Source organism: Cuculus canorus, chromosome 2, assembly GCF_017976375.1.
Source record: "Cuculus canorus isolate bCucCan1 chromosome 2, bCucCan1.pri, whole genome shotgun sequence".
Taxonomy (NCBI): Eukaryota; Metazoa; Chordata; class Aves; order Cuculiformes; family Cuculidae; genus Cuculus; species Cuculus canorus.
Window position 1 is genome coordinate 134436325 of NC_071402.1, and position 13318 is coordinate 134449642.

General features: G+C 40.5%; 1 protein-coding gene across 6 annotated transcripts in view; it reads right to left on the reverse strand.

The window, feature by feature from the left end:
• The window catches only part of DYNC1I1 (dynein cytoplasmic 1 intermediate chain 1), a 187495-nt gene that overhangs the window by 7688 nt on the left and 166489 nt on the right, over positions 1-13318 (reverse strand). For all 6 annotated transcript variants that reach the window (XM_054058344.1, XM_054058348.1, XM_054058345.1 and 3 more), the window contains one exon: positions 11091-11216. In XM_054058344.1, the coding sequence (XP_053914319.1) occupies positions 11091-11216 (126 nt within the window). The remainder of the gene's footprint in view (positions 1-11090; positions 11217-13318) is intronic.

Consider the following 13318-nt stretch of genomic DNA (forward strand, 5'->3'; position numbering starts at 1 on the left):
TATCACCATTTTTATATTCTTTCAATTTAACAGCATCATCAAATAAATGCAGCTTCAGGCGAATATAATTTTAGCTGTTTTCTTTAAGCAGAATTTTTGTCAAGCTATATTGTCCATATCACCCTCTAAAAGTTAGTGCTGTACTGAAAAGAAATCTGCTGCAAATACTTTGTGTAATGGATTAACATCTGAATGCAGTTATGACACTCCAGGTAAAAATATTTTTAACGATGATAAAACATAACTACTTCAGCCTGATGTTTTCTAAAAAGAACAACAGACCATCCATCTAATTCTCTGGGTAAAAGACAGCACTTGCAGAATGAGGACTGTAATGCTTAGAAATGAAAAACAAGAATTATAGTTCTACTTTAAGCAACTAATCCTATCTTTTGGAGTTCAACAGATGTTTTATCATTATCATTGAAGTGAAAACAGATACGTAAATGTAAATATTAAATATCTCAATACACACAGATAAAGCAGGCAGGCATGCACCTATTCTGGCCCTTGTCTTGCCCCAGAATCCAGTACAGACCGCGTTTGATATTTTTCTTAACCTATATGGATTTTTTTTCCCCCGAAAAAGCCTATATTTTTCCAGGCAACACCCTATGCCACACACATGGATGGAAACAAAGTGGGAGGTAATATGCAACGAAATGGCCACCAAAGTAACCAAGAGCACCCTTTTTACATAACTATAGTACCACTGTGTTTAACTCTTGGGAGAGCAGAGCATCACTGTTAACAATGGATGAAACCACTGGCAGGAACTCAAACCCCACACACTGCATGCAGATGATTTTAATAAGATACAGTGTTTAGACCACAAAGGATACACTCCAGAGTAGCTCTATATATATTTGTTTACTTAATTGAAGGGGTGGAATACCATAGGCAGCCTAAATACTGCATTTATTCTATGCACAGCAGTCAGTCTAGTGTCACAGACACAGTATACACCACCCTTCTATGAAGTTAATTACTTAGACCTCATCTAGATTAATGTCTGTTGTGATTTATTTCTTTGCCATTCACCAGCAGGGTCTGATTTAACTAGTGCTGCCAGAGTAAAAAGAAGACAAAATATTAGTTTATACAACAAAAAACTTAATTTCAAACAGAAACTGAGTCCAGTTTCAGCAAACTTTGACTTTTTCCATTATGGAGAACAGTAGCTGCTGAACTGTTACATAGTTGGTGGTAAATTATGTTTCAAACACCAAGCAAACAATGGTGTTATCTTAGTAATCTATGTGTAATGTGCAAAAATACACTGTATATAGGACCTATATAGCAACTAAAGCTTTTGAATGCCCATTAACTCTTTTCTAAACTTAGTCCTCTGTCTGCAGCAGTTACCTCTATGCCAGTATGACAGGAGAACAGACTCAAATGCAGTCCGTAAATTAGACATACATGACACACAAATGCTTGTTAACAGAAGATTAAGACTACAGACTGTAACACTTCAAAGACAGGGAACATTAGAGTTAAGGCTAAGTCCCTCTATCTGAGCATGTTATTCACATCTTTCATCTTAAAAACAACAAAAAAAGTAAGAAACAACAAAACCTGTGCTGGAAGCAAATATCAATTATGGAAAACTTCAGCCTGAAGGATTAAAACTTGATAGGGCACATGGAAAAGAAAACAAGAAAGTGGAAAACACCTTTAATTGTAGACGATGCTATACTTCCACCCATAATGTCAGTCAGCTCAGGCTCTCCTGAATCGAGCAGAAAGAATGATGCCCAAGTTATCAAACTGATTATGCTTCCCTCAACTAATGCATCAAAATGCTGCACTCGATATCAACTACAGAGGATAAAATACTGAAAGAGATGACCAAAAGATGAAATTTAGATTGCTGTTGTTCCCTTAGATCACCTCCTATTTTAAAAATGCAAACATGAAGCTATAAGCTCATAGCCTGTTTGCAGGCGCACTGGAGGGCTTTCACCAGTCACCTTGTGAGAATCGTCTCCTACAGATCTCCTCCAGTGATATTTTCAATGGCAGAGACCATTTGCCTGTTTAAAACATTAGAATCAAAAGAGATGTAACATAGTTAATCATCTACAGGAGCAGAAAGAGCATCTGCCGTGCTTCAGAAAAGCTAACAATTCTGCTTCAAAAGAGGTGGTGTCCTAAGCAGCAAAACCCCTGCCTTTCCACCGCTTCTATAATGCCATCAATATACAGGCTGATTAAGAAAAAGTAAGGCCGACTGCCTGCCATTCATCACCCATGGAGATCTCAGTCCTGCTTTGACTGCCATTTCTTAAAGACATTGAAAACTCCTGTAATTTTATGCATGGGTTTCAGGACATTTAATGCTTGGAGCTAAGGGCTCAAGAGAAGTCCTCTCTGCCAGATTAGGTTATCGGCTCTCATCATTGCAGTAGAAAGCCTAAAAATACCAAATGGATCAAAACTAGAAGGCAAGAAGCCTTCAACCTATTGCTCTTTCCAATACCTATGTTTTTTTTTTTACTGGTAACTACATTTATTGGAAGAATTGTCCCATCATTTGTACTTGAAACACTAGAGCTTCAGCCCCTGAGGTAACTGCAGTGAGAAAGGTGCCTCCCTGGAAGTTCATCTGAGTGAAGGACTATTGCCTCAGGGAGGAAATAAATCGTGGTGTCTTCAGCTCAGCTTGCTTTCTTCTCAAACTGTCGGCCAAGTCCACGCCATGATTCATGCCAGGAAATCTAGCGGAACAGGAATGGTCAAGGACTTTTGCCACAGCCTTCTGGCTCCCAGTTGACAAATGGACTCCCGCTAAAAGTAGCTTCTGAACTTCTTGAAGATTTTGGTTTGCAGGAGAGTTGCTGTCTTCCCTGTGATTCATGACACGGCGGGTCGGGGGGCAGCGGTATTTTGTTGTTGGTTTCTGTCATTTCAGACATAGAGTTTCCATCACTCTAAGCACTGCAGGATACATTTAACTTTTACATTAAACATTGAATATGCAATTTCAGATGCCGAATAGGATGTATTAAGGCCCACAGTTATCCTCAGCTGATATCTGAGGATAAATGCTACTTTCGAAGTCACGAATTAAATATTTCTTCATGTTGAAAATACAGACCATTTTGCAAACCATAAAAAAAGACTTAAAATGTAGTTAAGGATTCTCTGCTACTGGATATGACAAGTCAAACTCATAGAAGCGTCACGAACAAAATTAATTATACAAAGCAGCTCTTGTTTCAGAAGTGTTTTAACACCACTATGATAACACATGTAGTTCAATGAAATTTGCAAATTGCTGCACACAAACAGAGCTTAAACTACATTTTGTATTTGGTAGTTTTCCCCTTCCCTGCTCTCTGTTACTTAAAGCTACGAATATTTCTCAGTAACACTTCTTTTTATATCTGAAAGGGGAGGAAAACTTTCAGAGAAAATACCGACCCACAGACTAACTAGATATTTACAATACATACTCCGTGACAATTACAGCATGCACTGACTTCAGCTCTGTCACCCACCAGTGTTCCAGGATGCAGGGTCAGCAGAGGCCAGATCAGCTAAAGCACTTGCTCAGCTTCCACTGCCTCACCTACAACCATCATGGAAAGCCTGGACCCAGATTATCTTTTCCACTAAGCCTCTTGAAAGGTTTTCATAAGAAGCAGTAACTGAGGAGCTGGTAGTGAAGCCACTGGTAGTGCCGATGCACTAAACATACAGTGGACGGACTGATCTGGAGCCCACCTTTCTCCTTTCTCTCTTGCCCTTTACTGTTTCCCAGCTCAGCGGGAAAATACTGTCAGGAAGGCTGTCACACACAGCTCTCCCTTCTCTCCCTCCTGCAGGCTTTACTGTGCAGAAAGTGAATGATCTCTTACAGCTTCTCTTCTGCTGCTCTCATCACTTCGTTATCTGAGTGCCTTCTAATAGTGCATTAAGCTACATGATTAACTCCTGTCACATGTGGCTTGTTCTCTCTGATCCTCTCTGCAGGGGGAGGATCTGGGCCTTTGCAAAGGGAAAAGAAACATACGTCGGCTTTAAAAATAGTGTGCAAATGAATAAAAAGGACTGGAGCCAGATTTTTGTTGGTTGGTCGACTGGTTTTCTTAAGCTTTTTATTTCATATGATGAGGAGTTGAGGAATTCTTATAAAATATAGTTGCATTGTATTGGAAACTCATGTCTTTTTACCCCATGAAATTCTCCAGGGAGGTAGTAAGCTGTATTTGGAGAACTACTGAAATATTTTATCATAAGCAACTGGGAGGTAAGGCTAAAGAATCAACTGAATTTTTAAGATGACTATTTAATGCCTCCATCCCCCTCCCCCCTTCTGTCTGTTTTCACTAATGTTCATTGAATTCTACTGTCTAATCAACAAATGAAAGAAAGGGTACCTTCATTAAAAAAACTGGTACTTCCTCCTTTAGTTTTAACAAGCAAATTCCAGCAGTAAAATGAAAATGGAATTTTGATGTTCATTTATACATAGAGCAAAATGGAAGAAACTCCATCATTACCAAGAACAAGTGTGCACCACGGCACAGGAGAGGAGAGTGACCAGGCACGACCCACTGCCCGCTGCTGTATCACACACAAACACATCACAAAAATCCGGCCAACAGGCTGCGCTATAAGAGGCCGTTTGTCCCACTGTCCCTGTCCGCTCTGGAACTTCAGCTTTCCAATAGTTTAAAATATTCTCATTTTTTACTCAGATGCATACATGGCCAGCTTGCAGCCATGAGCACTGGTGGCAGCGCATCCTTAGCTTCACCAGTTCTCCCTCGCTAGCCCCAAGCACTCCTATCCTTCTAAGTACATGAATTGTATATATTGCCACCAGACTGCCTTGGCTAGTCACAAGTTCTTCAGCCTCTTTCAACAGGTTGTTCTCTCCCAGTACCCCAGATCCACATCCCTCCCTGATAAGTTTCAAGAGTTCTTTTAAAAGTTCACATATTTAAACAACAGGGGAAATGATTTGGGGGTAATCTTTAAAATAACATTGGTTTTATGAAGCTACTTTGTAAGTCAGAAGGCCGCAACAAGGGTGACTGAGAAGGGCAGAGAGGCAGCTCCACTCCAGCTTATTTAAGTACCAAAACAGACTAAAAGAACAAGGTAACTCATATCCTTTTCCATTTCTTGTCAGACTAGTACAACCGTACCAACAAGCACACAGCCATGAACAAGAGTGTATAGGGGTGCTCATAGGCATAAATGTTTACATTTCTATTTTTGGATGTAGCCAAGCCCCATTTTAAACTGTAAAAGTATATAAATGCTTGGTTTTAACTTATCAACATAACTACATTGTTTTTCTACAGGAGAATAAACCAGTGCTTACATAAAGACCTCAAAGAATTCATAGTAACCGAAAGTAATGAATATTGTAATGAGAAACACAAGTATTTAGGGTGATAATGACTGGACTTTGCTCTACTTAGATCTGCTCACCCCCTATGGAGGCTACCAAAGCTTAAAGATTTTATCACCCTAGTAATCAGCAATGGGTAATGGCCTTCATAAAACACAGTAATTAAATTGACTGATTTCAAACTAGTGCATTTTTTTCATTAGGGAGTTCTTATTTAACGTACTTCAAAAATCCCTTTGTGAATACTGGTTATATCAGCCAAAATTCAAATGACAAGGGCAAAGAGCTTGTTTTGTTCAATATTTCAGATTTGTCTTATTCAAGTGAAAGGCTGGAGTTCCTGTATGCTGCCATTCTCTTTTGGGGTTTATTTTGGGGCTTCTCTAAGAGCTTCCAGTTTTAAAACTCTCTCAAGACTGAACATTATAAAACTGGGTGCAGAGGCGAGGCAAATCAAAACCTTAGCTCTTTACATTTTCCAACAACTCTTAAGAGATTCTGCCTTGTTAAAACACGCTTTTAAATTTCTCTGAGGCTAGCGCTCCAACCTCCCCAGCAAAAATATCAATGGCGAAATTCAGGCACTGCCTCACAATCCATTTAATTATTCTTCATGCCTGGATTGTGCGTGTGTTGTTCTAACTACTGTGTCTTACTTGATCTTTGAATGCTTTTGAATAAAACTTGGTTGTAAACACAACCCCATATTATTGCTCAAATTTGCCTTCATGATATGTGTGCGAGCCATTTATCTCTGTTCCAAGAATACTTGTAACTCAACACAGATTTTAAAATAAAATATTTTATGGTGAGTCTCAACTCTGCTTTGTGGCAAAAACATTTCCTAACTCAGTATGTGCTCTACAGGAGCTTTATGATGGCTAAAGTAAACCTACTGGAAAATCTACCTGGAAAGCTCCATGACACAAAAGCTAGTTTCGTGCTTTTCTCTCTGGGTTACAGCAGTTTTTAACTGCATGAAAGCGATGCTGATTATGTTTTCCATATGAAATCTATAGTGAAACACAGGGATCTCAAGACCCGCGTACAAAGTACCAACCCTTCCCCCCTCTACCCAGAAAAATAAGTGATTCAATAGCCATGCTGAAACATGAGAGTTAGTCACAAATACGCATTTCTCTGTGTCTACAACCCTAAGAATCTCTGAGCAGCTGCTAAAGGCTGCTGAAATCAAAGGAAATTATTTTATAGGCACCAGTGGGACATTCCTTACTGTACCATTCCATCCACGTACTTCAGGCAGTTACCAGCTCCTCTCTCACTGCTCATGTACTTGAAAATAAGATATGGGATTAATACCAATCATGGAGCAAATGGGGAGGCATACAATCAACCTAAAGCAGTAGCCCTAAATGGGCTTAAGGAGATATTAACTCTGAAACCTAACAAAGTCACATAAAAATCAGTATGAATCTGATTTCATGGCAAAGAAACAAGGACAGAGGTAACAACTGTGTAAAGAATCCCAGGTAACTGCTTCCTTTGGCAGAGCCAGCTTTCCTGGATGGTCTAAGGAAAGACCTTTTCTTACTTTTCCCACTTTTCTCCAGCTCCGCCTGTCGTACCAGTCACCTTTAAAAGCAGAGCTAAAATCTACTGTCTGAAAGATCGCCAAACAGATGCAATAGTTTGTCCCGTAACTAGTTTAACAAAATAAAGTACAGTAATAAGCTCCTTGTGATTACAGTTTCAAACCCTCCAGTCCTGTGCTGCAAACTTCCTTTATATTTCACTACAATCAGATAATAAATCATTGATTTACAATTTCTATCTATTTATTTACAGTGCAAGCAGAATACAACCGGGAATAGATTACTGGAAAAAAAAATATAAAAAAGAAATAATGGAAGGTGGATGAGAAGCTGCTTCTTTCACAACCCAAAAGTGCGAGGCGCAGTTCCAGTAAGCCGAGTAAGCAACAAATGTGGTTGTTAGAGAATATTTATGACAGCGGTAACTGTGTAACATCACTGAAGCATGCACAATGGGAGCAAGCTTTCCAGAAAATACATCTACAAAAGAGACATGCAGTTAGGTCTAACTATCAATCACCTGGACATGTGAATAAATCTATAGTCAGTGGTCCATGTGTTGTTAAAATCAGCTTCTGCCATACAGAAAACTTGCTGCCCAGTAAGTAAGCCCTAAGACCACAGAAGCTAAAATACGTTATACATGCTATCACAATAATAAGATCTCAACAACTAGACCAGGAAAGGTTTGCATATTTAGATCTTACAGAGTGTGAAGTGTATTTACAATGACTGGTTGTATTCTCTGGTTAAATTATATAGGTTTAAGATCCCATCACACTGAAACAACCAGATTTTTATGTGTTTGTTTGGGTTTTTATTTCATTTTATAATTCATATTCTTTAAATCAGTGATTAGTGATCCACAAGAGCACATCTATATGGACTATTTAAGTCTCCTCTCCCCTGGAAGTGTGTGTATAACTCCCATTAATGCTAATGGGCATAAAGCACATGCATTGCGGAGAAAATAGACCCCTCACTGTGAAAATAAATGTGTTCAGTTATTTTCAGACACGATGCTGAAATCAAACAACTAAAAGTACATACTCTAAGGAGATAACATTATATAGCCTAACTGAAAATGTCACCATTATTTTTAACTCCCTGGTCATGGACCCTGCCATGTTCTTCATGTTTCTGCCATTTCTTGTGTCATAATGACTGTGACTGGATAACACATTGAAAAGGGCCAAGTCCTAAATTCTCACACAAGTGAAAGAGCCCTGATCTCATATTCTGTGCCTTCACAAAGGATGCAAGGTTATACCTTGTGTCTCATGTTTTCACTTAGTCCATATAATGTTTTCTCTTTACATTGTATGGGTTCATAGCAGAAGTAAACTTTAATGTTCTCTAGAACAGTTCCTTAAAACTGCAACAAATCAACCAAAGTAAAAATTCCTATCAGTTAAATTTTTTACTTAATGATTTGATATCCTGATGTTTTCTACACTGATCAAAATTCATAGAGTCAATTCTGTCCGTAATTTGAAATTCAAAGACACTGTGCTTTACTATAATACAAATATAATCACAATTTTTTTATGATGGAACGGATGTTTTATGAATTTACAGCAGATCTAACATGATATTTGGAACAATCATAAAAAAAGAAAGGTTTTAAAAAGGATGCAGTGTAAGTTGAGCACTAATGTTTTGGGTCTTTGTGAAGCATCCTGCTGACTTTCTAACGTGAGTAATCACACCCATCTCCCTAAGTCGAAGAGATGCTACTAAGTTATCAGTCAGTCAGGGATGAGTTCTTCCAGTGATGAGGCCTTTTCAGAAGTCGATGCCGTAGAAGATGGGTAGAGCAACTATTGCTGGAAGGTCAACCCTCACAGCTCAGCGTCAGGCTTTGTGATACTGCTGGGTCAAATATGAAAGCTGGGTGCTGCCGGTGCCCAGCTCCTGCCCCTGCCCCCAGCCACGTGTTCACTCATCTACTCTCACACTAAGTCAGTTCATGGAGAAAAACATATCAAGGAAACAAAAATATGGCCCGGGATGGCTGGCTGGCAGAGATAGAACAACTGCCCCTCTTAAACTGTCAGACCTGCCTCATCATATCCCAGAATCAAATCCATACAAAGAGGACAGTTGAAGGTGGACCCCAGCTGAGCCAAGGAATTGGATGGTGTCTGCAAGCTGCAGTGAAGAGAAAGCCTTAAAGGCTGCCATATTTCTGCCAAACAATTCCAAAAGCACATGTGCGTGATGTGAGTCCCCAGCGTGTCACGCCCGAGGACAGCCAAGCATGGAATCATCAGAGAGCTCTTTATGGACTGGCACAGAGGGTTAGTGACTGAAGTAGCTGTTATTCACTGTACAAGCCCACGGTTCTAGGCTCTTGAGCTGCGAAGTATTTCTGCAGCTCACTTAAGGGTTTATAGTTAGAAGAGTTGTGCTGGAGAACATATGAGCACCTTTCTTTTTTTAAAACAGAAAAAGCCACTAGCAACGCAACAGCCCCGGCAGTATCTGAAGCTGTTGCAGCCCAGACCACCTCTCCCAAATCTGGTACAGGAATTACTGCAGAGACTGATACTGCCAAAATGAGCCAGGCAACATATTAATGAGGTCCTTCTTTCATTACAGAAGAGGAGGGGTAGCAATGTCCCATGACCTGTCAGCAGCCATGTAGATGGACATCCATCTGTTTGCATTAATTGTGTATGGAGCTGAGCTGGAGCCGCTGGGGCTCTGCACAGGCACGGCATCAGCACTGGTGAGGCAGAACACTTTATGTAACACTGATTCAGACTCACATAAATGCTGTTGAATGACTCTCTTTTCTTTTTCCTTTCCAAGCAATAGAAGCCCACCTTTCTTTTTGATCTGAGCGTACCCCTGTGACTTTGCAAGCTGAAGTGTGATTATACGGAGGAATGGCAAAAAAAATTAAATATTACTTCTTCTGCATAGAACACTCAATCTATTTTCTCCTCAGTGAGCTTGCAGGGATAAACAATCCTGTGAACGATTCGGTGTATGATAAGCAAAAAGAGACATTTCTACAGCCTGTCTAGACTCCCAGACAAGATCAAACTGCACTGTCATCAAAGACATTTCCGTAGCCTGTCATATCACTCAGAAGAGAGAAAGACCACCTTTTTGGAACAGTCATGCAAACCCAAAAAATAAATAAAAACAGCCTGACCTGCCAGTGTCACAGTGGAAATGTGAACACGGTAACCTTAGACAATTCAGAAATTATGGTAACAATACGGCAAGAAGTTTCAGCAAACATTTGTGAAGAGAGGCAACTTCTGCACAAGTGAATGCAATCCACAAATATGAGTCATGCACAAGCAATTTTGCTATGGGCCATAAAATCACTTTATGAGAGTTACAGATAATTCTGTATGTATTCTATAATGTTTCCCTACTGTGTAGAGATGGATATCTCAGTATCCTATCACAGATAATGATGGAAAACAAATTCTCTACATAAAAGCTGATTGCTCAGAGATTCACCTTTAACTGTTCCGAGGGATTGTAATGCTGACAGAACACTTTATATCGCATTCATCAACAAAGAGATACATTCCATCAGGGCCAAACACGTGCAGTTTAGATGTTTTTTATAAGACATAGCAGGGTGAATTGAGAGCAGCCTTAGACACAGAATATACATCCTGCTATTTGCCAGCACCTACATACTCTTTATCACACGTGCACCTACCATCCTCCACAATGACACCTCTCATTTCCTTCTGCACATATTCAGCATTACTCAGTATTAAAAGAACAGATGTATTCTGCACATGTCATGCTGAGAAAAATCTACAGCATTAAGCCAGTCATGAAATAAAAGATACTGGAGTATAAAAGGTGAATGCTTCAGCATCAACTTCAGAACAACACAGCTTCTTTTTTTGCACTTCTATTTTTCTCTTTATGTTCCTTTGCAACTTTTTCCAACTGTACCCATAGAAACATTAAAAAAAAATTTAAAAACCCACTTATTTTATGAGACTTTACTAGTTAATTTTTGCAAGATAGCTTTTTGGCAACCCAAAATCAATGGGAACTCTGCCGAAAGAGATCTGGCTTATTTTTGGAGGTGTCCTACTAATGTGTTACGATACATGATCTTCCCTCAAACTTGGATCTGGCATTCTTTTGGAGACAAGCTTTATAAAAAACCCCAACAATAATAATACCTCTCCGACATCATAGATCCATATGCGGCCTTCTGAATCACCAACTGCTACCTCCTTCCCAGCCTGGGCCCAGCGGACACGGTTGAGGGCAGAAGCTCCTTCTATGGTGACGCTGGCTGTGGGAACCTGTTGAAACCATAGGAATAGGAAGGAGAATAAAATCATGCTGCTTGCAAACCCAGGGGTCAGTTTTGAACATCCTGCTTAGCTGGGTGAGTCACAAGTCCCTTGGCATTGCTAGAAGTAACATAGAATCCTTGTTGGGAGGAGAAAAAAAGGGCTTCATTGTTTCTTCAATCACATGTGCAAGAAGAGGAAAGAGTAAGAAATTGCTTGGAATGAGCAGGGAAGACTTTTACACAGTTAAGGGCAGTAAATGAAACAGCTTTTTCCCCTTAACTTTGGAGACATGCGAAACCACATCTGCTGCTTTCTCAAAAGCCACTGACTTATGACCAAGAACCAGCTGAGGATAGGATTTGGCTTCAGTCCTGCCCTGGCTTCTGGCCTCTGACGTGGACTCAGATAACCTGACGGTCAGCAAACACATCTCTGTATTTATGCTGACACATCCTTTACATCCATACTTACCTCTGCTTAGGTATTACCTCAGAAAAGCCCTGAGCTCATCACTTCAGAACGAGGACACAGCAGAAGTGAGAACAGCTGAGCTGACACTTTGGAACTCCTACAACATATTCCCACAATTCTCTTTTCCATCCCCAGGAGACTATTTCTGCTTTAAATACACCTGGATGCTGTCTAATTTCCAACTTCCCTCCCCACCCCAAGACAACCAACTTAACAGGTGATCCATAAGAATACATAAGGATTCTGGTTAATGTGTGGGATGAATAAAGTAATGAACACAGTCTTAGGAGAAGTATTTGTAATCTCTGTTGGAATGCGGGCATCAACAGATGCTGCAGGAGGAAGGAACTGTGTGGGTGTTTGTCCCAGATAGCCAGATCACTCAGTTAATTTAGGTCACCTCATAAGACAAATGATGGTAACCTGCAAGTCTGCTAATGCTCCACCCAGCTGCCTTTAATAGGAGAACCTGCCTGAGCAAGGAGCCTGTAGCTTGGCATGACAATCTTCCAAAGAAGGCATTTTAGCTTTAATGCTTTTTAGCTTTAATGCTTTTTAGTTTTAATGCTTCTTAGGTCAGGGCAAACACGATAGGATAGCTGCTAAAGCAGCTCCTCCACCAGATCCATTGGTGGGAGCAGGTCTTGGTCACACAGTGAGATAGGGACAAAGGGGAGCTCCATGATCTGTAAACAGAACACGGAATCGGAGGCAGCTCAGGCAAGAAGAGGGCAGAAACCAGAGCCCAGGCTACCTCTGGAAGAGTGACAGGTACTCCTTCTGTCCTCATTGTCAGCACAATGCAGCAGAAACAGGAAGAAAGCAGCTTGAAGGTGGTATTAAAGCCTGGTCTGAACACTGACAAATTCACAAGATTAACAAAACCAATATTTTGCTGACTTCATCTCAGTACTCCGGCTGCAGCTTTGTAATGTAGTTGTTAGATAGGCCCAAAGAGCCAGGAGAAAAAATGATTTTAAAACATTGTATAGCTCCCATGCCAATCTCCTTTTCAGTTCTATCCCCTCCATTGTGTCACACAAGATGAGTGACGGTAGGAAGCTGAACCTTTGCAGACCTCCCAAGACTCTTGTTACAGCCACAGCGAACGCACAGCCATGCCAGCAGCAGGACAAGGACTGGGAAGCAGGACTCCTTGCCTTGCCCCTGTCCCCGTGGAGACTCCTTGCTCCTCCTCCTCCTCATGGACCCCGACATAAGGCTGCAAAACCCAACTGGCACCTCAAGCACAACGAGCCTGCCAAGGTAAAGCATCCTGAGATCCGCGTGTGAAACACAAGGGGATTTTGTTTGCAGAATGATGTAGAAATAATGCTGGATGGCAATCAGAAAGCAGATTGCACCCTCCTTCCCTTTGATAAGTCATTCAAATGCAAATAAGCTACTGGACTCATCTCCCCATTGTGCAAGGCCTATGTCCTGTCCAAGACAGCATTTCCCAAAAAAGCTGGCACGCTCTAACTCCTTGTCCCGAATCTGTTAGTGCTTAGTGGGCCTAACTGTGACACGGGGTCATTGATCCATGATAAAATCACAGTAGAAAACAAGCAAGTTTTACTCTTGTGATCACCGATTTCTTGAAGAAAAAAAAAAAAAAAAGCTATTTTAATTCCAGC